Source organism: Antennarius striatus, chromosome 10 (assembly GCF_040054535.1).
Source record: "Antennarius striatus isolate MH-2024 chromosome 10, ASM4005453v1, whole genome shotgun sequence".
Classification (NCBI taxonomy): domain Eukaryota; kingdom Metazoa; phylum Chordata; class Actinopteri; order Lophiiformes; family Antennariidae; genus Antennarius; species Antennarius striatus.
The window spans coordinates 8,670,158-8,696,662 of record NC_090785.1 but is presented as its reverse complement, the minus strand read 5'-3'; the positions used below and the strand labels follow the sequence as shown (position 1 = coordinate 8,696,662).

General features: G+C 39.4%; 1 protein-coding gene across 2 annotated transcripts in view; it reads right to left on the bottom strand.

Moving 5' to 3' along the window:
- The window catches only part of macrod1 (mono-ADP ribosylhydrolase 1), a 113,267-nt gene that overhangs the window by 32,995 nt on the left and 53,767 nt on the right, over positions 1-26,505 (bottom strand). For both annotated transcript variants that reach the window (XM_068326485.1, XM_068326484.1), the window contains exons 4-5: positions 14,507-14,536; positions 1,561-1,677 (exon numbers count right to left, since the gene is read on the bottom strand). In XM_068326485.1, coding sequence (XP_068182586.1) covers positions 1,561-1,677; positions 14,507-14,536 — 147 coding nt within the window. The remainder of the gene's footprint in view (positions 1-1,560; positions 1,678-14,506; positions 14,537-26,505) is intronic.

The window sequence follows — 26,505 nt, the reverse complement described above, 5'->3', positions numbered from 1 at the left end:
GACACTCAAAGATGCTTTACATCAGATCCATTATTCATTCACTCCTCATTCATACTTGGTGATGAGAAGCTACATGTGTAGCCACAGCTGCCCTGGGGCAGACTGATGGAGGCAGATTGGCAGCGCAGAATCACTGATAGTCCCGTCTTTGTTCTTTTTAGAAATAAACTTTCCACCCAAAGGTCCGAGTGGGCTTGGATCGCTCTCCTGTGTCGTGTCCATCTCTGTTGTCAGTCTCCCTGCTTTTCACTAGTGGCGCAGGCAGGAAGTGACGTCACCGCAGCCTACGGGTCCCTCAATTGGCCAAATTTAAAATGCTTGCGCATTGACTTGTCACTCGCGATTAATTGCGTTAATTTTTTATAGCGTGTTAATTTGTAGCGTAATTAATTAATCTGATTAACGCGTTAAAGTGCAGATTTAATGCAGGCCTCATACACTAGTAATCCTACACTTGCTGAGTTTATGTTTGTTCTGCTTTTCAAAGGAAGACATTCCCTGTTGGAGCAACAGAAAACCGCAATTCAAAAATATTGCTTTTTCCTTTTTTAACTCATACTTAAATTTTTGACCATAACCTGTCATTTTAATCAACTAATTATTTAACCAACAAGCATATTCTGCAGATTAATAAACAAGAAATAAGATAAATAAACGCAGCCCTTCTTCCAAGGTGTCAGTATTAAGTGTTTTCCTTTAAACTTTCCAACCAAAGTCTGACAGCTTTGACGCTTGAGCTGACCACCCAGTTTTCTTTCAAAATGTCAGAACAATTTTGTACATTACAACAGTGTTATATTTTTGTCTGCTAAAGATAAACAAAAATGAGAAGAAAAAAATCAGAAGCAACAAAAATGATGAAACTAAATGAAAGACCTCAACAGCCTTATAGCTAAGACAGTATCTGGAAACAGAAAGAGACTTGGTTTCACAGTTGCTGTTCGTTTCTTCTTATTTATGTCTACATCATGCATTCATCACACAAACCTGCAGAAGTCACGTGTTGAGTTGTGTTTCAGACGTTTTTATTCTGAAAGGAAACACCTTGAAAAGCTTTTTTCCTGTCATGTCCAATCTTCAGTTTTCATCATATTACACACAGAGCAATGGAGTGTCAATTAATAATTGAAGGCCATTTACATTTATCAAAAATAGAAGGCAGCTTTGTGACGCTTTCAATGGACATCTAGCTAAGTTTCCAATGCTGATCGGAAAAGGAACCTTATCTACTTTAAGTCCTAATGGAAAGTCATTAGTTAAACAAAGTATTTTTTTTTCTTGAGAAAGAAACATGTTATTTACTTATTATATACTTATTATATACTTACTTACTTCCTATATGGACAACAAAATAGACCTATTTTATGTTTTTTGCTCTCATTTTATTCATGAGGTTGTTTATCTCAGGAGAAGGAGCTGTGTGGCCTGGTCTTATTTAGCAACAAGTTGCATCATCGTCACACACTCTTACACCTGCAAGCAGTCAAGTGAACTCACATCAAGCAGCCTCACAGGAGAAGCTGGAAAATTGGGCATGAAGTCACAGATTTCTGTACTCACACTTTGCTGGTAAGCCATAGCCACCAGTGATCTTGGCCTCGCCGGTTTCGCATCCATGGAGGGAAGCACACTCCTTTACAAGCAAAGGACCTGCAGCACGGTGGATGGCTCCGTCCACTGGAGAGGAAACAACAGCTGATTCAAAGTGGCCTACTTACGACATGAGAGAGTCCAAATGTTGTGGATTTCAGCAGACACAATCACAAATGCCAAAGCTTAGGACCTGGATAATGGGATAATTAATTGAATTGATCATCTTGAGTAGGTTTCTTTTTTCTTTTACCCCAAATGCTGCTTTCATTTGTTAAATGACCAACACATCAGCCTCTTTATATCAGTGTATTTAATGGATTTTAGGGCTACTGCTTTAGGTAATTACTTGCTTTAATGACTTATTAAGGACTCAGCTGGCTATGACTTTTTGGTAAATTAGTTTTTATTAATCACATTTTCATAAATCTACATATATTCAGGAATATGATCTATCTGTCATCCACACCTCTTTTAAAGACCATGACTGTGTTCATTTCCAGAGAGGCAATGGTGCAAAAAAAAAATTTAATTTTCCAGATGTGTCAATGAGACGCACAGTCATAATCTTTGCATTCCCAGTGGTTAAGCATGCACTTTTCTAAAAGTTAATATTTATATAATTTAAATCTCTTGATTATCTTAATGCTCAGAATTCTGGACCCAGGAAATAACTTGTCATTTACATTTACTCTTCATTTTTAACACTGATTTCAGTGTTGTGTTGGAACAGATATAAATTATTATACAATTCTATGGCAACACACTTCAGGCACGTTATAAATGCAAGATCAGAATTTCACAATCTTCATTATCATTTCAACAGAACTATAATATTTAATATGTTTTCTGCACAAAAAAGATATTTGAATCAGATTTTATAAAGTAAAATCCAAGTGAGCCCTTCCACCTACGTGGCACATATGGCAGTTCAGATGTCAGCTAAACTGCTTTATTATTGCAAAGGTATGCCTTTGACAGGATGGAATGAAAGGACACTCTCAAAAATGTGTAGTTGTATTCGACAGCAGGACACCCAACATGTTGCACACATTCAGGAAGGGCACAGCTGGCTTGCTGGCTGCAAGAATGTCCATCAGACCTGTCCATGAACTGAACTTTGATTTTCATGCCATTAGCCTGAGATCACATCCAACCTTGCCAGATTCTCCTCACTTGGCCTCTTCATCTAAATGTTCTCAGTGGGACGTTGTTTACTCGCAGGTGACTTGAGGAGGTCAAATGCTCACCTTTGCTGCCATCTGGCAGTTTGGAGTATTGACCCTTTCACATATGAATCCCAGTTTACACTGTACCAGTAAATGATGGATGATATGACCAAGCGTGAGCCAGTGGGTTGCTGATGCCAGCGTTGTATTGTATACATGGTGAGAAGACCCTGAGGCTAGCTATTATGCCATTCAGCTTCCTGGAAATTTCTTGCAGAGCCAGCATTCAGGATGCTCTGAACGGTCGTGAACGACAACCGCTTCCAATGCCTGCCAATTATCAGCCATGTGGAAAGTCACTGAAGACGAGTGGGGCAAAAACTTACAGATGTCAAACAGGGAAACAACTGATATTACGGTACCTCCAAAAGGTCAAAGGTCAACTTTGATGTGATCTTGAATCAAGACTCTAATGAAATGTATAATTTACTAGTGTGGCGTAAACCAATCATAACTAACTCGGAATAAAACACATCAGACCAATGATTGGAAATGTCACTGAGTGGAAATTATAGGATTACATCCACTCACATGTTGCAGCTCAGTTTGATGGCCTATGGCTCCAACCGCAGTTTGACTATATAGGGACAAGCTGTTACAGCTGCGCATTTCACCAAACCGAGTAGCTCCAGGTGGGGGTCTGCTGTTATCTGAACATTACCGTTTAAGTCAACGCATCTCATGCGGTGCTGAACTGTAGTGAGCCTCGTCACGCTGTGTCATCTTGAACCGGGCAGCACTGTGAGCTAAACGTAAGTGTAAGTGTGTGAAAGGTGAGCTCTCAAATGCCAGCAAGTTCCTCAGGGCACAGATAAACAAACCCAAGCAGTGTGTGTGTGTGTGTCCATGTATATGTGTATGATGGTGAGGAGGAGTTTGTCTCTCAGTCATCATTACAATTTATAGATGGTATTTTTTTTGACCTGACAGCAACTCTGCTTAGTTCATCATATCCTCTACTGCATGGTTGCAGTTACAGACGCACTGCGTAGCTTGCAAACATTAAAAAAAAACACATTCACACACAAGAGCACATTATTGCTCCACAAAAATATAAGCACTTGTTTTATGCACAAGTTCATGCAACAATATGGAGAAGAGATATGCAGCTGTCCAGGGTTTGGATGGTTCTACGTGGCCTGAGGCTGCGAGGAGGGATGGTTCTGCTGCCCAATTCTTGGAAATGATGCTGAAGACAGTTTATGGTAGAGAAATAAACATTCAGCTCATGGGAAACAGCTCTGGTGCACCATGAAATCTGCAACATCTGTGCCATAGTGATGAATGATAAAATTGCGTGTTTTAGATTGTCCTTTCATTGTGACCATCCTAATGCACACCTGTGCAATAATGATGTTGTTTCATCAGCATCTTGATGTGCTACATCTGCCTGGTCTGGATGGATTAGCTCAGTCCAGTAGAAATGCTCACAAACAGATTCAAACCAAGTTGTAAAGAAAAGCTGAAGCCTTTTGCGTGCAGAGATAAAGCCTAACATTCTTTGCTTGAAATTATGAAAAATGGTGCTCCATTCATTCCAGGATAGACATCTTTTCTTGAAGAAGGTAAATTTAGATTTCATGACATTAGTAAGGACATGCAAACAAGCAGATGTCTAACCGCAGAACCATAAAACTTAAAAACTTGATTAATGTGTTATTTGTACAGCTTGATGCTTCCCTACTTTGGCAATTATGTTTGTCACCCTCTTAATAGGAATATATATCTTACAATAAACCTTATCCTTATAGCAGACACAAGTTTGTGATGCTCGCAAAATTTTATCCTCAGTTTTACTACCAATGGCTGTTTTTGACAAATACATTTTAGGTCGATGTGCTTCACATGATGAATGCAGGAGCTTCAATCTTCCTAGAGCCGCTACAACAGAATCACTCAGTGACTTTCCTGGGGTTTTTTGCTGTTTTATAGTACAACCACACTCTCTGTCAATTGAAAAGTACACATACGTAACTTTAGGGTGTTAGAGTAATGTTCTTTGACAGACGGTGGTCTCCAGATATAATTTGAGCTACGACTGTATTCTTCTTCATTTTGTTTCAAAGTTCAAGTGATGATCAACTTGTGACTGCGTCTGACTCTTTTACCTGCAAATGACATTATTTGAAATTCAAACTCAGCCACAAACCCTTTCAGGTGAATTGCATTTGATGCACTTTAGAGAGGAGAGGAGATGAAAATGAACTCACCCAAACTCTCCCTCTCCCTGCACAAACCCTGAAGAGGGTTAATAAATATTCACACACCCATTCATTCCTCCATGCTTTCAAACTCCGTAGAACAGTCCGTCTAACTACATCCACTGAAGACTTCCCCTGCCAGCTTTCTTTTACATCATGGTAACTTCTGACTCAGTGGGAGCCGGTGTAATAGCCCAGCATGAACGCCACATGCTGCTAAGCAGCTTTAGACACTGTCCTGTCACTTCAGTGCAGTCACAAAAATGAAGGGGAATTCACGAGCAAGGGAAGTGCGAATTAAAGATGCATTTGAAGTAAAGCTCCACCTGCAGCACTTTGTCAGTGGGGGCACAACACAGTTCTCTTCATTAAGGATGGCCTGTAAGTAAGAGAAGCTATAATACCTGTCATTTTTACAGTAACTGAGTGCTTCTGGTCAAAGGTCAAAGTAGATTATATTTAATCAATTGTTCCTCAAACTTTTTTAAAGCAAAAATGGGAAGAAAAAAAAAGAATAGGAACTTGCATTTGTTTGTTAATTTTCTTTATGAACGATGCTTTTTTCAACCTGAGGGTCGGCTCAACGGAGCAGCAGTAAACCCTGCTGCCTCACCCTGTTCTGGGTTGACACCAGGTCTCTCTGGGTGCTGCTCATATCCTTACCACATGTCGGCTTGACTGAGCTGACGTGTCATCTCCACACTGCAAAAAATAGATGAATTACCTACTCTGTCATACGTTAAAGGAATGTCCTCTGCTCTGATGGCAAGAAGCTCCAGGAGAAGGTCTGAATGACACACGGCTCAGTTTCGCAGTTAGTACAAACCTTTGAATGAATTAGAATGACTATGTTAAATTTCTTGGATACTGACGTTGACTGTTTCCCAGATTTAAGCACGGAGACTGGAACAAAGCAGCTCTTATAGATCAACTCCAGCAGAAATGTCAGAGGAGGTTTTGCTCTGAGTAGCTAACTGCTAACTATTATGTATTTTACAGTTCATTTGGGAGAATGATCATTAAAATGTAGCTGATCTGATGTGTTGAAAAGTTGTCTTTATTCTGCTGACATGTGTACACAGTTTGACTGATGAAATTTGTAAATAGCATTTTCCTTTATTGATAGCTCTTGCTTCTGTGCAATCCATTCATTGCACTGGCAGCATATTGCTTAAATATGCAAAGAAAGTGCTTATTTATGGAGAACGCAGGGTCGTGTGTTTCCCCCCAGCAACACATGGCAGATTAATATTTTTTGGTCTTGGGAGACCTATCGTAAAAAAAAAATCTAATTCTGTCTCTGTAATTTCAGCAACATTAGATGATATTTAACAAATCTGGATGATCAACTATTTTACTTCATGTTTTCTTTCTTAAGTGCTCATCAAATATAAAAAATATCCAAAAGTGATTTTGAAACATAACAGAATCCATGTAATGTAATACATTCCTCATCAATTACAATGAGCTTTCCCCAGTCGCCTTTCAAAAAGAGTATTCTGGGTCGGGTCCCGCCTATTGCTTATTCCTGCGATATTTGTAATGATGTTCTGTAAAACTCTGAAGCAGCAGAAGCAACAAAATGTACATACCACATACTGCTCTGGTTGAGACATATTTCCTCACATGTAGTACATGCTGCCACCTTTTAGCAATCACGCACAAACATTAGTTGGACAACAGGCACTGAAAACATACGGGGAAAAAAGGAAATCAAATTAGCTGGTATGATCATGATTATATCCATGACAGGTTCTTAATGTTGTTTAACTTCAGCTCCAATCTAATTTCAAGACACATTTGATCAATTTTCCTTATCAGTGAGTTAGCTGCTGACTAAATCTCCTGGTTGTGGGTAGCACACATAATACCTTGAAAAAAATGCCTCCTTTTTGTGACTGTGTTGCTTGCTCTCTGCTTCTATACAGAAATCCATTCCATGTTGTTGCTACTTTCCCTGCTGGCTACGAGACGGAGTAACAATGATGCTCCATTCAGGCTTTGTAACGTAGAATAGTGCGCTGCCATCTTCAACAGGCTGCATAAATGAGACCAGCATGTCAAAGTGCAGTCTAATTATTCTGTAGTTAAAATAGCTGTATGCTGTGTCTGAAATTAGTCATTCAGTAATTAAACACCCCAGTATGACAGACAGCCCACAGCAGTAGTTAATTCTTATTTTGGAAATGTATGAAATATCATCATTTTTGAGTCTTTTCTGTGACATCTAACAGGGTGTTTGTCACTTGACAAGAGCTTCTCTGATGTGTGATTTGTCTTGTTTAAGTGTTCAGTGTGCCCCACTGCAAATCAACATCCATTTGGATATAATAAAGTCTATAATCTATAAATAAAGTCTATAATAAACTCACATTGGCTCAGGATACTTTCAGTATTGATGTATCCTCATTTATACAGTGGAGACAGGGGAAGCCCTAACCAAATTAGCACCGATGCAGTGTCAAAAGAATCTTGTTCATACTTCACTGACTCCAACTCATGCAAATAGGGCTTTGGAACAACTCAACAATAAGCCATTATTGGCAGTGACTAACGCTACCAACACACGTCAACAGATTATAATGAATTATTCATCAACATAATTTATATTACTAGAGAAAAATCCTTCAGGACGTAATTTCCGTGTTAAAAAACAGAATCAATCATTTAGCTTTCATTACAATAATATATAACAAACCAAGGTTTACTATTATTGAATCTAACAGGGAAAGAGAGATGGGACAAAGGTGTAAAAAAAAGAGACAAAGAGACTCATATAGAGAGGGGTAGACAGAGGGAGATGAGATTGGGATGAAAGAGCACAGCTGAACACAAAGAAATTGTTTTTGGAGAGGGAGCAAGTGGTTTTTTAAAAGGGTGTGTAGTTGAAAAGCAGGAGGCTGAGGAAAACAAAAGGGAAAATGAATATTAATCAGAGAACTGATTTAAAAAAAAGTGCACTGAATGGATGATGGTGTGACAGAAATCAGTGTTTTGGCTTATGCGTACCAGTCAGCAGCCAGCTAAACAGGCAGTTGACCAGTTAAGGTATTATCACCCCCCCCCCCCACAGGCTCTGCATTGACTGAAGGAGGGAACCAGAGAGGAGGGGGAGCGAGAGGTGATAATTGCCGATATGCTTACCTGGCAAGGAGCCTGTGACCCCCAGCAAGACTCACAAACAAAAAGTGGAATGCACACACACACACCTAACTGCAGTGTTATATGGCAGGACGAGCTGCACCTCCTGCATGCCTCCTCCACCTCCTGCTCCAAACACACCCATACACACACAAAGGCAGGTAGGTTGATATTGGAGGAAACCAATCCAGAGGTCTCTCCTGTGGAATACTAATATGGCTGCCCTTGCCAGCTGACCTCTTATAGGCCAAACAGGCTGTCCGTCAAACTAATGGGGCGGAACGCTGGCATATTGCTTTCCCACAATCCCTCAGCAGAGCCAAAAGACTCATTTACTTCAGTCAGCTTGTTGCCTAGGCAACATTTAGGATGGGTTTGGTGGTAGATGCATACACACACAAATTCATACAAAGTTGTATGTGTGTATGTGCAAGATGCAACCAGTTACCTGCTAAATGTTACTATGAACTCGTCCATAGCATGAGCACAACTGTTGCCGGTGAAACAGAGAATGTGACTGAGGTACTGACAACATCTGTGGAGCAAATACTAAGTGCTCTTTGCTGCTCATCTCATGTCGCCACCCAAAAGCAATCTTCTGCTCTCAACCTTTATTCACAATTCATGCTCTCTTGTTCACTTACGCTGAAAGGCAAGTAGACCAGCCTGAATTTTCTCTTCATCCAGACAAGATGAAAGCTGAAAAGGGGTTGCAGACACGGAGGGACCAGTGGACTTTCAAAACAGGGGATCTAAGCCCATCCTCATGCCACATGATTGATTAAAGATGTCAGAACACATCATTTCACTGCATGGCGCTTGTGGATGAATTTATCTTTAAACATAAAAATGAAAAATGCAAGTAGATGAAATTTTAATTTGGATTGTGCTGGTGTGTTATACCCTCTGCCTTTGAAACAGCTAAACCAAAAACAGGCATTGTCTTCATGGTTGTTTAGCATCCTGTGAACTCTGTCCCCACAGAGCCTGAGCAGATTCTCTGATACCAGCTTCCTTTGTTTGAAACAGTGTTCCTCTGTTTGATCAGTACGATGTTATTGGATTTTGTACAGCACATCATAGCAAGTGAGGACTTGCTGTGAGGACGACTTTAAATCTGTTGCTGTGGTTGATTTTAAAAGATTCACATTTTTGCCAAAAGGTGCTGCATGTGTTATGTGTATTAAATTAAACACTGCTCACAGATATGGTTCTACTTTTCTAAGTCTGAACCCCTAATCATATAAAACACATGTCTCCTCAAAACTCAAAGCTTCAACTTATATTTATAGCTATGACATGTGTACTCTCTGACAACTTGATGTTACCCATAGGTCAGGCTTATGGTACCTACAGAATTATACCATGGATTGCAACCATTATGATTGGTCAGCATTGGCTGCTTCTGTTTTCCTCTTTTTAAAGAAAAACACGAAGAATAAAGAAGCCTTTTCTGTAACGTATCTGTAACGACCATGTCCACTGCTAAGTGCTGCCAGCTGCAATCAGGGCTCTCTACTCACTTCTTTCTAATGAATGAATGGATAGAGACATGATGATAGCATTGTGGACTCCAATTAGGTAACAGGCACAAGGTGAAATAGAAATAGTAACCCATGTCACTCTGAATCACAATGTAAATGAGAAATGTGAATATAGTTATGGGGAGGGGTTTAATTACCTCCATACAGCCTGATTGGGTCTAATACTTCTGTCTATCCTGATATTGGTAGTTTCAGCTGATAAAATTCACTGTTGGTTTGAATCAGAATATGTACATTATGTATATGTTGAGAAAATTACCTCTGCAAGAATATCAAAGCTAGGCTGACAAAAGCTGGAAACAGGTAAGTGACTGTTCGCCATTCCACAAAATGATGTTTATGTCAGTTTTATGTATTCAGGGGAAATGCAGCGAGTAGCCTTGGTCCTGGTTGATCATGTGCAACAAACTTGAATCAGGACCGACCTATCTGCACCCCAGAAACAGGTTCTGATCAGCCACCACCACAGCAACATCATTGCAGAGACCATTTACATGCATAACAAACATTTACACAACTAAAGAATTACAGCTCATCTGAGATGTGATGGTGTCTGACCTCACGCTAGTGCTATAATGATGAGATGGCATCACAGAACTTGTGTGTGTGAAGATAATGACCTCACAGGTCTGGGATGGCCAGTGATGAGCCCTGACCTTCAAACCCCATTAAAAGTACACAGCATGAACGTCCATCCACAGATTCAGAACTCCAGACATCTGGAGGACGTTCTGGTGCACGAGGACAAGAAGCACAGCTGTAATTAATGCTGATGGACGACACACTGACTACTGATTGTGCTCCAGTTGCGTCACTTGAGAAATTCACGGTGCTTTCATTTCATGCGTCTCTATTTTGTTATTGATTCAATTATAATAATAATTAAAGTTAATATGAAACTAACGCTGAGTTATTATTTTGCTCTAACACCAACCAACAAGCTCATTTTTAAATAAAAACAGCAGTGAATTTTTCAATCTTTTGATCGTTCACATGTAAATGAAGGTTTCAGGTTTGATGGATTGTCCAAATGGAAAAGAATATATGTTCTCATATTTTATGAATGACTGCAGCTGCATTGAACGGAAGTGAAGGCTCTCTCTTTGAGTGTGTTGTTGAAGTGCAGCTCCACACTCCTCCAGGTTCAAGTGTAAAAACATTGTGTACAGGTGAAACTGAGTGACATTTATCCACATGACCCTTGGGACCAAAAGAAGCCCCACAAAGATCTTTTGTTGCCTCGTCTCTTAAGATGAATAAATGCTTGATGATGAAGTGTTTTCGTCCATTTTGGTGAATGGACGTGTATGATGTTAGTAATATTTCTGAACCATATTCGCTTTTCTCTTTCCTGTCGTCTCATTTTAACCATCACCTCCCCTCTCTCTCTTGTTTGTTCCACTCTTCCCCCCTGTCTCTGTACTCTCTAATTAACACCTTCAGTAGGATGTTTCTTCTTGAACAAACTCCCCAGGGAAAGAGCTAGAAAAAGAGGATTAGAAGGAAATACAATAAGAGAGTGATGAAAGAATTAAACTGAGTAAGAGAGAGGCTAGTACCTTGTGACAGACAGACAAAAAGTAAAAGAGGATGACTGTTAAGATAAAGTTAAAAGATAAACAGATGTTGGAATTTAATTGAACTATTAAAACTTTAGGAATAATTACAAATCCATCAAAGTTGTGACGTTACGTCAAGGCAAAACGTTGTTTCTCCAGCGTAAATATAGTCGAATAGAAAACATAGAAAAAAGAAAAAAAAAAGGTTTATTCTTGAAATCATCCCTGTACTTACAATTTTTGTAGTTAACATTTGTCACAATTGTTAAGCTTCAAGGTTAATAAAGCAGCACAAAAAAGCCTCAAAGAAAAAAAAAAAAGAATACAAAGATTCTCAAGGGTAAAACTGTTCAAATAAATATTCACTGGCTTTGCAACATGTTTAAAAAGTGGGTGTACTTGTAACATTTACATTCTTTCACCTTTTTTATGACAATTCAGAATAGGAGAGAATAACTGTTGAAGGTGTGATGGAGGAATTATTTTCCATTTCCTCCGTCTTCAGTAGCTTGATAGCTTGAGGTCACTGTTTTCATATTTGCTGTTTCGGAATGTGCTGTACACATGTTCAATAGGGGACAGTTCTGAACTGCAGGCAGGGCAGTCTGATACCTTTAATCTTGTACTGTACTTGGAAGTCACACAGTGGAATGGTGTAGATGGTGCCTTCACAGATGTCAAAGTTGCCCACGCTATGGAGACTAAAGTCCTGTTTCCACTATGTACAACAGCTCAGCTTGACTCGACTCCAGCTGTATTTTGTCTTCAGTCTAAATAAAGATCTCCCCAGTTTAAGACCATTTCTTTTTGTAGATAGCAATTAAGGATTTTACATTTAAAAAAAATCATGCAACCAGCTGATTGAGTGGGAAAAAATGCTCCAGTGATAAATAGCTTGGGTGTTGAGCAACAAATGACAGAGTGAAAGAGCGAAAATTCTCTCATCACCCCAGAAGAGAAATCACAACTTCAGCAACATTCTGCTGAATCTAGCAGCTTGCTGTTCAATGCTGATTGGTTGTCATAACCCCCGGAAGTGCCTGCTGTCTAGGTGGGGAATTGGGTGCTTATATAGAAAACAAATGAAACAGCCAGTCACTGGAAACAAATAGCCAGGTGATGGGGCCGCTAGTCAAAACGGGATGAACTTAGCCATGCATACTGCCAAAACAGTCGGCATCCCGATGCAGTTCCTGGAACAGCAGGTGGTATTCACCGAGATCAGACGCATCCGGGGGACGCTGTGTACCCAAACCCAATGGGCCTTATGGGACTTCAGCAAGAGATGCAAGCCGGCTACACTGATATGAGACATTTTGAAAATATTTACGTTTTCTGGGCATGAAAATCAAAGTAATAAAGTCATGTTGGACAGTGATAGGACACGAACGAGAAAAATCGCTGAGACACCAAGCATCACCAACCAAAAAAAAAAAAAAAAAAGGTCCGGTGTGAATGCTTTAGGCAACAGGAAAGCAGACGGTGGGCCGGTTGGGATGTATGGATGTAATTCACATCATCAATCACATCTGCAACACCTCGCCAACAAGGCTGCGCCTGTACCAAAACAGTACACCCATGTGTCCATGCATGAAGAACAACCTGCAGCTAAAAATCCTCACTCTGCTCAGCTGGAATACTTTAGACAGAATGATGAGTTGCATCATTACAGAATAATATATTCATTCATTCATCTACTTATCTGCTTCTTCTGTTTTCGCAGGTCACAGGGGTTGCTGGAGCCTATCCCAACGGACATACGGGCAAGTGGCAGGGAACACTCTGGGCACGATGCTGGTGGACCGCAGCACCACACGAAACACAAACAATCACTCACGCACACACTCACACCTACGGGCAATTTGGCACAATCAATTCTCCTGAAGTGCATGTTTTAGGAGGTGGGAGAATAATAAATAAGACTATTAATTTTTTTCTGTAATGTCCACTTAAGGACAACAAAATTTTAAACTGTTAGTGTTACTTATTTCAGTTGTGTTCTTTTCACCTTTCATGACGGACTGGTCTGGCCCGACCGACATCCGCTGGCTTTTCCCTGCTAACGCTCAGTGAACAAATGTCACTATTTCAAACTTCATTTTCAAACTAATGCTGTATTTACAAAAGGCAAATAAGTTTTAAAAAATGTAACAGGGTTTTACAAAAAAATGTAGCAAGGTTTTTAAAAGCACGACTGCTCACCATCTGACATGTGCAGTACATTCGCACCTTTCTAAAAAACAGCTGCCTCTGTAGAGCCATCAGAGACTTGATGACATCATGTGATGCTGTTGATCACAAACTTCTTGACTGTGTGTGTATGTGTGTGTGTGTGTGTGTGTGTGTGTGTGTGTGTGTGTGTGTGTGTGTGTGTGTGTGTGTGTGTGTGTGTGTGTGTGTGTGTGTGTGTGTGTGTGTGTGTGCGTGTGTGCTAAGGACTTTAGGGGAACAAGTGAACTTTTGAAGGAAGAGGTGCCGCTTTGAAATGACTCACAAATGTGCACAGATGCATAAAAACATACAAGTATAGAGGTGTGTCACTAGTTGCGTCACCATGGAGAATGGAAAGCAAAACCACACACATAAATTATAAGGTTAAAAATGGCAGCTCAAGTGAGTCGGTCTGGGAGGCAAAAGCTATTTGCCCAAAGCAAGAAAACGAAAACAACCACAGGCAAACGCAGCACAGAAATTTGCAAAGATTAACAAGCACACACACACAAACACATGCAGCGCAATTGAAAAAGTGTGTGTTTGTGTATATTTCAGTGAATGTGCCTCAATTACAATGATGAGTGAGCACAAGTTCTCGACATTATATACAGGCAGCAAAGCACTGAACAAAACAAAACACTGAAAAAATGTGTACAGAATACAACAAATGATGAATGGTCAACTTCAGACTTTTTCCACACCCACTAACACAAAGAAAAATAGAAAGGGACAAACACCGTGCAGCATGCAAACGCACCGCGGACACCTGTCACAACCAAGAGCTGCCCGAAACAACAACAAAAAAAAACAAAGGAAATACAGACCTGCCACTCACATGACAAAAACACAAGACACAGACAGACACTCCTGATAGCACACTGCACCACATCCTTTGATTACAAGATTTTAAATTGTTCGTTTTTCAGAAGGAACCATTTGCACTACAAAGCTGTGCTCTCCTAATCAACAAGTACCTTGACAAACAAACAGACACACACAACAAGCAGATCAGACAGATTATGACTTACCTCCACCTCCACCCAGCAGTGTCTTATTGGCTAAAAGAAAGAGAAAAAAAATTATGAAAGACAGGCCTATAAAAATGTCTTAAAAAGAGAAACTCAACAGTGAATGAAAAAGAAAATCAGAACGAACAATATAATTATTTAACGGCACAGTAATTTTTGTACTCTGACTGCAGCAACTCAGAACTGCTCATTAGTCCAAATTGAATATATTTACATTTTTATCCAAACTAAACAACACATTTGAGCACATCATCTTGTGAACTTGTGATTTTTGTGATTTAATTACTAATCACTAGCTGAATTCATCATGAAAATAACTGCATTCCAAATATCAAGAACTAGAACATCACTCGCTGAAGCTCACACTTCAGCCAAGGCTCAACTGTCTCATTCAAATGAAAATCATAGCCTTGAAACCATCATTTAAGGTGACTGGATTTGCAAACATTTAAATCTGCACCAAACTGTGCACATTTAAAAATACCAACACCTTAATAATGGCTAGGTTTTTTTCCATTAAGATCCACTATTCTTGATGCGCAGGAAAGGGTGTCCAAAAAAGTATCTGTTAAAGAAAGCAAAAGAACCACAACGAAAAAGAAAGCTGGATCTTTATTTTTGTTCCTCCCAGCCATTTCCATGGAAATATGTTGCTAAGATTTTGCATAACCTTGTTATGAACCAACAAACCAACAAAAAAAAATGCAGTGGACAAAAATATGAAACCATGACAGTATTTTCAAATATTTTCACTTCAGTAAGAGCACTTGTAGCTCTATTAAACATCTCCTCATTTAACTTTACAAATATATTTTGTTAGGCACGTCAGTATTCCTCACCATGATGGGTTTCAATCCCGGTCTACAGGGTGAGCGGTGTATCCAGGTTTGGTTAACCTGGACGTTGATTGCAGTTAGCCGTCAGTGCAGCTGTAGATCAGTCCCTGATTAGATGGACACTAAAAGAACCGCCAGCTTCTCTGTCCCATCAATTTGAACTAAGCAGCGTTGGCATAACAAGCACAGGTTGCTTCAAGGCTTAAAAAGCAAATCAATAAAGTCATACTGAGGATGAACTTAAAGAAAATAAACAACAACAAAAAAAGAACAGAAAAGAAACGGTCAAATTTGCCTCTTAGTGATAGTCGATTACAAACCTCTTTTTACTTGAATAACAAAAGGAAAGTGGCGTGAATTAAATAACAAGAACCTCTTTTTCTAGCAAGGAAAGTTGAAAATTAAAGCTCGAAGTCACGCTGAGCCGTGTCTCGAATCTCCACCTGAAGCAACCTCCAAATACGTCTAAAGAATGAAACTCCTGGCTGGGATGAAACCATCGCTATTTCTGATATGTGTGATGCAAAATATCCAACATGACCACAAACTCAACTAGAACCAAAGCAGTCGCAGACTACAACATCCCGCAACCCCCCCAATTCAAAATTTTACCCTGACTTACTTGCATAGGTCAAAGATCAAAGCTAGTGCTCTGACCTACATTAATAGATCAAAGCAATAGCTTTTGTCTACGGTCTTACACTGGCCTTCTCCCTCGTCTTTCTATCTTACTGAGTGTAAAAAAGTTTAAATTTGACCTTGACATAGTTGTCTCAAGGTCAAGGTCACCATCCCTTTTGCCGCCCGAGTAATGCGTTTTTTGTTTCATCTTTCTGTCTGCAACGTTTGCGAAGATATTTGGTGGACAAACGGACGAACGAACAGACGGACGAACGGACGAACACACAAACACTGACAATTACAATACATCACCACTTAGAACTGGATGTAAAAAAAAAAATTGGCAGCTGTGATCATGTTAGGAATATCTGTTGCACACATAATCGCTCTGTGAGTTACATCGGAACACATGGGGAGTTTATTTTAGTTACGTGTTGCCGGTGGGTTTTCAGATTTAGATATCAGACAACTTGATTTAGAGAAACTATTTCCCACAAGAAATCCTTTTCAGCGTTGTAACCGTCTATCACCGGCAGGAGTGGCTCAGTGGTAGAGCGGGCAGTAGAGCAGGTCGTCCAATGTTCCTAAGATTGGCAGTTCGATTCCCCCTCCCACCCAAAAAAACACCTGAAGTGGGAGGTGACAGTGGGAGGTGTCAGCTCACCTCTGGGGCACTGCTGAGGTGCCCTTGAAGTACATTTACTAACTAGAGTGTGCTCCTAGTTTCCCTTTGGGGATCAGACCAGTATATAATTTTTTTTTTTAAAAAGAAGAAGTCCCAAGCAGTTTTAGCCTCATTAAATTCTATACATTTCAAACACTCTCTAGCATCAAGTCAGTACATCTTCTCCCTAATTTGAAACTGTGCCCCTCCATATGGTATACATTAAATTGTTTTTAAAAAAAACAACACTTTTTCATTTTATGAAGAACTATAATAAAGCTAATTAAGATTAAAACTCCACTCAAATGAAAATACAGTACTCACAATTATCCCTTGAGTAACAGCAGGATGTAGATAAAAACTGATACCGTGGAGTCTTGGTTGTGTTCATTTGAAAGATATGGCAGTTTTGTTTCACATATGAGAACTTAATTAAAATTATCAACAGAATATGACATAAAACAAAGTTAACTTTAGCTAAAAGTAGGCTTCATATCAGGTTGCAGGGAATTAGTGTGTTTAGTTAGCATGGAAAATAGCTCATATTGAGGAATTGAATCATACACACTTCATTGACATGAGAGATTAACAAATTAAATTTACCAAAACCACTTTAATATTCCCATTCAACTCTGGTTTATTAAAAATTAATTGGTAATTTCCTTTAAGATGTGTTGTGTCGATCATGACCTCTCGGCTCTTGCTGACTATGTTACCTCCCTCTGACATGCAATCACAGGAAAAACAAAACGTTACCACACTGTGTTTGTATTGGGGTGAACTGATGCGCCCAGCTGAGACTGCAGGACTGACTATAAATCTGTCGCTACAACAAGTCTGCATTGGAAAAACATTTGGGGTCAGAAATACATTCCAGCACCTTTGATAAATAAAAAATAAATAAAAGTGACTGTCATGTTCAATATTAACAATTTCAAGCCAATTTACTTGCCATGTTCTTACAACAGAAACCTTCAACAGATTCAAAACCCAGAAAGTAATATAATTCAAGGCCCCATCTGAATAAAACCGGCGCTATAGGGTTGGTTTATCCACCCAAGACTTAAATATAAATCCACTTCAACTCCTTTTTTTTTAAAGGACCAAATGATTTGAAAAAGCATATGAAGCATTGGTGGAAAAGTACAGTAAAACTCACATGAAGATAAATGCTCAACTGTATTTGCTGGACAACTCATCCACAGTTGTTTTGTTGTGTTCATTATTTCCCAATTAGGAGAAAGTCATCTGAATTCTCTGTTTTAATATCTGCTTCAAAGTAAAGTGACAGTGAAGTTGTTTTGTCATGGATATATTTACGTGCTACCTCTTATTTTTGTGCTATCTCTTTCTGATTGAACGAGAGTATTTCATTCTCTGAGCGTCGTGCTGAGGCATTACGGAACCCTGCCACTGCTTTGTCAGCCTGTGACACTTGGATGGAAAGTTTAAATGTGGCTTGCTGAGGTTAACATGCCAGTTAATTACATAAACACATTAAATCAAACGGAATCATGCTTGACTAAACAAGCATTTGGAAAGTGACACTGGAGCACCTGCAGTGCACGACACGAGAACCACAACAAACACATTTTAAGGGTAGAAACAGAAGTCAGTGTCCCGGTCTTTGCTTTATTCATGTTAAATTCTTAGAGTTTCACATGTTTGAGCTTTGGACAGAAAGTTGCATTCAAAAAGAAATATTCAATGTGAGATTTGACTCGCACTTCTATTAATTTGGATCAAAACACATTAAGATCCATAATGTCATAAGGCAATATGTGTGTGTGTCGGTGTGTGTATATGGTATTTGTTTCACTATTAAACTGCAGTAGTAAAATATGACTTCATTAAACTCTGGACCTAATCTGGCTCTCGCTGCTACACTAGAATTTAATTTCCCCCAGCTGCCAAATCCCACTTGAGCCTCTGGTTCTTAGAAACCTTTTAGTTTCCTAGGTTTGATTCTTTAACTTGAACTATAGTGTTAAAAATGCAGAAATGTCTCATCATGTCGGGTTAGACTTCGATGTAGAGTCACAGTAGTTAGTAGTTAGTTAGTTTTAGAAAGCTGTAACTCAGACAAATATTAAATATAACCATTCCTATTTCTGTAAAAAAAAGTTCTAAAAGGTCTAATATTGATTTATTTATAACTTCTTAAATGGAGAAATATCATTGATTGAAAGTTAGCATTAATAAAGGCATTTAAAGCAAGGAGAGTGGGCCATAAAAAAAAGGGCTGGCAGTAGTAGCTTCTTCTGTAATCAAGCTTCACTGTGGCTGCTGGGCATCTCTGTCTGTGTTTGGGCAGCCACAGCAGGGAAAATAGCACCAAATGTTAATTAAACCCCCCCCCCTCAAATTACAAAACAAACAGTAGGATATTGGATGAGCAGAATTTAGTTATGAATCATATCAAACTTTAAAATTGTCACAACCATCATCGGTTCAACTACAAGCAACCACGTCCATAGGTTTGGGAGGTGGAGTCCAAAACTCACAAAAAATACCAGTTTTTTGAGCAGCAACTGAAATTTAATTGAAAGTAGGTTTTTATTAACTTCTATTTTTTTCCTCCTTCTGATGTGGATGAACAAGTACAACACCATGAATGCCTTGATGGCACAGTTTAATCTGATGAATCAGAACAACAAAGCCACACCATTGAGTTGTATTCAAGCAGAGTGAATCTTTTACAACTTTCTTTGGTTCAATGCAGCCTCTCGAAAAAGAAAAAAGTGTCAAGCGCTTCCGTCAGTATATTTTTTTCTATTACAGGTGGGTGGCTATGAACGCCATGCAATGAGTTCATAATTATAGATGGTTGGCTGCCCAAGAAATTCAAGGGACAGGAATCGTGCATCCTTTTCATTTTAATTTCTCTTTCACAGAGAGTTCAGATTCCTGATACCAATACAGAAACATATATTTTATCTCCTATTTCACTTGAATCTGTTTTGCTTTATTCATTGGATCATCATCATTTAACTGATCCATGTAAGTTACAGTAGAGGTATAATAAATGACGTGATCTCAAGTCATTCTGCTGATCTTTGTGTCGATACAAAGATGCTTGAGAACAGCTTCTGAGCGCTGCGCCGACAAAGGCATCAAAGCAACCAAAATGCGTGTGTGCGCGCAATTATGCAGATGCAGACACTTACACACAGACATGTGCGCTTTCACACTTACACACACACACACACACACACACACAATCATATTCTAACAAACATGGCAGCAGACTAGAGAAGACATGAGGACTACAATGTGCATGCATATACACTGAACTCACCAACTGACACACATAGAAGTGTAGAAAATGGAGTTTGGGTAACCATGGCAACGGCAAAAAGCCCAAAGGTTTGTTACTGAAACCTAGTTAATTAGAGAAAGAGAGAGAGAGAGAGAGAGAGAGAGAGAGAGAGAGAGAGAGAGAGAGAGAGAGAGAGAGAGAGAGAGAGAGAGAGAGAGAGAGAGTACTGTCAATACTTGTGGGAAATTGTTTCACCATCTGTTAAAACACACACATATCCTCACCCAGTTGAGGGTGAATCGTGTGTAACTGCATGGATGGATGTGTGTGAATTTCTTCGCAAGAGTCACGTCTGTGTGTGTGTGTGTGTGTGTGTGTGTGTGTGTGTGTGTGTGTGTGTGTGTGTGTGTGTGTGTGTGTGTGTGTGTGTGTGTGTGTGTGTGTGTGTGTGTGTGTGTGTGAGGGGTCTTTGGTAACAATTGTTGCATGGGGAGAAAACAAACACAGACAACTCACATGTGCATAAAGGCAAACAGTTTATTTTTCTTAGCCAGGGCTGAGCAGCTTAATAAAGCCTGTTAGCATCTGCTGCTCACACACCAATTATGGGATGGAGGAAGGCATCAGGGTGATAACTTACACAACTGTATACAGAGAGAGATGGAGACGAGGAGGAGGGTGGGTAAGATGATGGGGAGGAAGAGTGTAAGTTGTCAGAGGAACGAAGGGATGGCACAGGGAGGGAGTTAGAGAGAGAGGGAGGGGTGACAAAGCTGGAGTGAGAGCAACAGACACAAAGTGAAAGAGAGTTGAGGGTGGAGAAGAGAGACACAGGACTAAATTTGCTGGAGATTAAAAAAGCAGCGAGGTGGAGTTTACTCTTCTTTGTCGGGAGGTAAGTCATCACGTGTGCTGGATGGTTTGATCCATGAGTACAGGAGAGGAGTTAAATCCTTAAAAGCTGTGCAGACGAAGCAAAAGAGGCAGGCTGTGATGGATATGACAGCAAGGATAAAAGTGCTTTCTGATTTTTATTTATTTTTAACACAGTTACAGGTGGCTAAAAGTCATGTTTTACTCTGTGAGCTAAACAACATATAAGCACTTTAATAAACGGTGTGTCTGTGGAATTGTGCTTCAGTAAAGGTTAGGCACAGTTATGATGATGATGATGATGATAAAAAGATTAGAATCTCCTTTGCATGAGGCTGTGTGATAAACCTGCTCCCGTCTGTCGTCCTCCATCTTATTTTTCTTTCTCGTTGCTCTGTGCACCCTTCTCCTCCTTATTCCCCAGGCCCCAGAACAACCTGTTTGTGTATTCCTCCCTCTCCTGCCTCCCCCTCCACAGCCATCCCCACCCCGTCTCACTGCAAAACATTCATCCTATCCACCATTATGTCTTTTTTGTTCATTTAATTTCTAGACATTTAGTTGGTCCACATGACAATGACAATCAATTTGCTAGAGTCCATATGGAGTAAAGGACAAAGCTGCTGAAAAGGCACATAACTGATAGAAAACGGTTGTACAGCTGCATTAGAGATTAAATTCGATTATAGTACCACTTAATTAAGTCTTAAAATGACACACATCAGTGTTCAATGACAAGCAAACCAATTTACTGTATTTATTAAGCATTTAAAAACATGAAGTATTAACTTCGGGTTGTTCCACTCTATAGACCAGAAATAAACAACCCAGAGAGATCACTGTAGAGAATTTAATTCCTGGAAGGCCAAAAGATGATTATAAAATATGAGGAGCTTTTTGATTTTTAAGATCTATTTTTTATTGCTTTTCCTTGGCCCCAAATGTAGCTGCAAAATCTCACAGCTTTCAAGCTTCCAGCGGTCCCACTTTAATAAAATAGACCTGAATTTCACCTCAAGGTTGTGGCTTTGACGTAGTGAGAGTATACAGTGCACAAAGAAAAACTATTTCCTCCCGACAGCACAAACGTCTCACTGTGTTCAGTTTCAGTGATGACGCCCTTCAAGAATCCATGGCAAACTTATTTTAGCTGATAAAATGAGATGTTTAGGAGTGATTAGACCTTACGTTTCTAATTGGCGTGTGTTTACACCTGTAGAGACAACATGGCACAAAGCTATCAAACTGCACAAAGCAGTTGATAACAATTTCGAATTAATGTTGAGTGAGTAAATACAGAGATCTCACACAAAATACAAGAGGAAGTTGAAATGAGTTGAGCTTTATTCAAATAAGCAGAGAGGGCAGATGAATTCACACAATGTTCTCCCAGATTAAACTCTCTGCGACTACATCTCCTACAGTTGGCTGCTGTATGCGTACTTTCTCAACAAATCAAACACAAACTGTCAGCAGGCACTCAATACTAAAAACAAATGACAAACAAATCAGTAAATCAGTTTTGATTGGTGAGCTAAGAATTATGAAAAGTGGATGTCATTTTTTTTTCTGTAAAGACTTCACTTTCCCAAACCATTTACACTTATAGCGCTAAAATGAAGGTAGAAAAGGTGGATTCCTTACCACTATGTTACATCAAAATCTATCAGGGAGTTTATTTATATATTTATATATAAATAAAATAAATAAAAACTAAAGAAAAGGTAATTCCTCAATTGTTCCTTTAAACAAAAGCAGTGTGTCTCCTCCTCTGTAGACAGACTCCAGAACTATTCCGTCTTTTGAAACCTTGTAAGCTGTTGCGATTTTTTTCTCGTGGCTTCTAAATAAAATCTATAGGTTATTTCTTCCCAAGAGTCACGTGCAGTTCACCCTTCTCACAAATGAACTGAGCCTTTCCACTGTGGCTGTCAGTTGGATGTGTTAGATGAAGGCCCAGCCTATATTTTGGTGTCTGTAGATCAAGGAAACTTTCTATTACTTCAAGAACCGCATCTGTTGCTTTAGTTTCTGGCATTTTTACCAGAATGGATTCACAGCACATGGAGGACTGGTCCTTTACACTCAAGACCAAGAACATATCCTTAGTCCTCACACTCTGCCTTCATAATAAGGTTGTGGTCACATGTCAGCAACATCGTCATAGTGGAAGCCCTCAGCCACTTCTTCCACACTCCAGATTTGGTTGACGGTCCATTGTGTCCTGGGCCGAGTTGTGCATATGGAATCACATATTTATATTCATCATCATCATCATTGTCCTGCTGGTTGGATAAAGAGGCAGACAGACCCTCTTCTCCTCTCCATGAGGAGAAGAGTAAATTTAGAGTTTATCCACAGAAAAGGTGAAAAAAAAACCCACAAATTTCTTCACAAGATTCACCTGCAGTTCACCCTTCTCGCAGATGAACTGAGCCTTTCCCCTATGACTGTAGATCAAAGAAATATTCTTTTACTTCAAGGATTACATAGGTGGCTTTAATGTCTTTTTTGTTCTTGTTCATGTTGGCAGCTGACACTGCATCTTTTTTGGTTGAGGGTCCAATGTTTCCAAGGCTGAGTTGTGCATGTTTGGGTTAGGGTTAGAGTTCAGGGTGAGGGTTTTTTAAAGCTTTTTTTGTTTCTATCTGCCTTTATAAAGCTTTTAAAACTTTGCAAGGTTATACTTCTGACGTAAATGATGGTTAATATCTCAGATTGCTGTTGCTTATTAAACTACAAGTGCTATGCCTGTGAAAAATATCACTGAAATGTGACATTTAATGTACGAATTTGGTTGATAACGTGTTGTAATGAGAGAGATGTTGTTGATTCTGAGGACGGGAATTTTACAAGTGAAATGGCTTCTACCCATCAACCCCTTTTTGTTCTTTTTCGGATGTTGTTGATGTTTCAAAAGTGATGAAGGTGAAGTCTGCTGTAATAACATGTCCAGAAAGAAAGAAATAAACCAAATAAAAGTATAAACCAAATAAAAGAAAAAAAGAAAAAAAATTAATAAATAAATAGTTAGGGTTATTAGTTGAGTCTGGTAGATGAAGGCCCAGTTTATTATTTGTTGACCGTAGATCAAGGAATCTTCAAGGATCTTATCTGTTGCTCTGTCCACACGATGCTTTTTGAAACACAACTTTTTTGTTGCGTTTACACCTTCCGTCCACACGACAACGCAGATATCCGGAATGAAAACGCAACTTTTTGAAAACACTGGTTCTGCGTTGTCGTGTGGACGCTCTAACCACAACTTTTTTTTATCCGAGGAGCGTGTCCCTGGGACCAAAATCGCTGTGACATCATGCATGTGACCCACATCTACATGTACAAACGGAGTTAAAACCGGCTATTTTCGGATGTATAACAGCTCCACGTCGAAGATGCGTTGATAAACATGGTTTGCACTTAAATATTTGTTCGTATGTTTCTTTATTTATGTGTCATAAAGTTTATATATGTATTCATTTATTCATTCATTCATTCACGTTCCTCGCCAAAGACGCCGACGCCAGTTCTGGGTCAGAACGGGATGCGCAGTCTGCTGGTGGAGAACTCTGTGATTGTCCTTCAAGAGGAACAGCGTGAATTTCCACCCATCGGTCTTCTCTCCTGTCGTTCTCGGAGTTGTTCTGCATATACGCGTGTTGATCAACGCACTGATGCGTTTACGCGTGGATGGAGATTTTTTTGAAAACGCTGTCGTGTGGACGCGAATCGTTTTCGATGCCAGGTGAAAAAAGTTGCGTTTTCAAAAAGTTCTGGCATCGTGTGGACGGGGCCTTAGTTTCTGGCAGGTGAAGTCATTTTTACCAGCATGGCTTCACCGCATATGGAGGATTGGTCCTTTCCACTCACGCCCAAGAACAGATCTACTGTCCTCAAACTCTGCTCCAGGATTATTTCATACTCAGGTTGTGGTTGCATGAAATCAACATTATCATAGTGGAAGCCCTCAGCCACTTCCACACTCCAGATGGCTTTGTTGTTGTTCTTCATGTTGGTAGCTGACACTTCATCTTTTTTGGTTGAGGGTCCAATGTTTCCAGCGCCGAGTTGTGCATATGGAATCACATTTACATCATCCGGTTGGTTTGATAACACGGCAGACAGATTTTGATTTGTACAAAAAGACTTTCATCACATTCAACAAGTTCACAATTTTACATGGCAGACAGTGCGTGCGTTCTTTCCGGGATCTCTGGCTTCCTTCCACCTCCAAAAAACATGCACTTCAATCTAATTGACCAGTTTCAAATAGCACAAAGTTGTGAGTGTGTGTGTGTGTGTGTGTGTGTGTGTGTTTGTCTGTCATACATGTGGCTCCATGGTACACTGGCGTCAAATTGAAAATGAATGAATAAATAAATACTGTACATAGGAGCGGCCGAAGACACTGCATAAGTGCCGATCTAGCTCCACACAGAGGTGGAGTGGCATCCCTCTTAGCCAATGGGATGCCAGGAAGATACGTAATAGGTAATAGCCAATGGCAGAGAAGCTATGAGAATGTTGCGTTCAGGAACCTGTGGGAGATTCGAGTATCAGCCGATACTGTTTTTACATTACGTAAGTTAAAATTTCTTTCGTAAGTAGAGGCAATATTTTCCTGCAGAGAAATGTCGTAAGTAGATCATTTCATAAGTAAAGACATTCGTAAGTAGAAGTATCACTGTATATGCTTTTTCAGCATGACACATGGACAGTTGGTCATATAACAGAGAACCATGCAATACATTTCAATGTGGTACTGTATTAAGACTGTATTATGTTATTACATTCTTTGATGCTGCAGATGAATTACTCTGAATCTGGGGTGAAGAATGTTTCAAGAAAGAATTTATCAAATTTTGGAGGAGATCCTCTATAAATCCTCTATAATTTCCTTGGCAATTACAAGCAATTTCTTTTTGTAACATTTTTTAAATTACACATATAATACATGAAAGACTACCTTGAAATACATTGGGACAGTGAAGTATGCTCCAAAACATGAACTGTTTAATTTTGACCAATGAGGGCAACTACTTGAGTGTTGCACACATCTTACTGGAATTTGGGTGAGAGTATAATTTAACCAAAGGGAATGCTGGGTCTTTGACTTGGGAATGAGCTCTATTAGCTCCCCTTCTAGTTCAACATTTCTATAGTGAGTATTTAATTCAAATTTGGTCTTTTAATATATAATGAAGAACTCCTGAGAGATCTTTTAGATTTTCACAAGTTGGTTTTAAATATAAATTGCATATTGTGGTATTTAAGAATTTTAAATTGCTTCATTTTAGCATTGGGATTACAGTATACGTTCATAGCTCAGTTTCAATGCGTCTGAATCAGGCAGAGAAAGTAAAAAATAAAGGTGGAAGTCAGGTTTCAATGCTTGAACTTAGGTTGATAAATAGCTACTACATATTACTTTGTCCTAGAAATGAATACCAATTGTAACATTCCCCATAAAACCTAGATACAAGTGGGTTTTCATCCACTTAACAGCTGGAGGTTTGACATGCTTATAAACACACAACACATAATCAGTCCACGCAAAAAGAGAAAACATTTTTGCAGGCCGACTGGAACTTCGGGTATGACAAACAAAATATGTTGGTGTCATAAACTTCCAGGCCCAGCACAAAAGCTCGTTTTGTAGGAAAGATTTTTCTGAAATCTGCAGATGAGAATATGTGATGAAGACTTTGTCTACTTTGTGACTGAGGGTTGAAGAAACACATGTGGC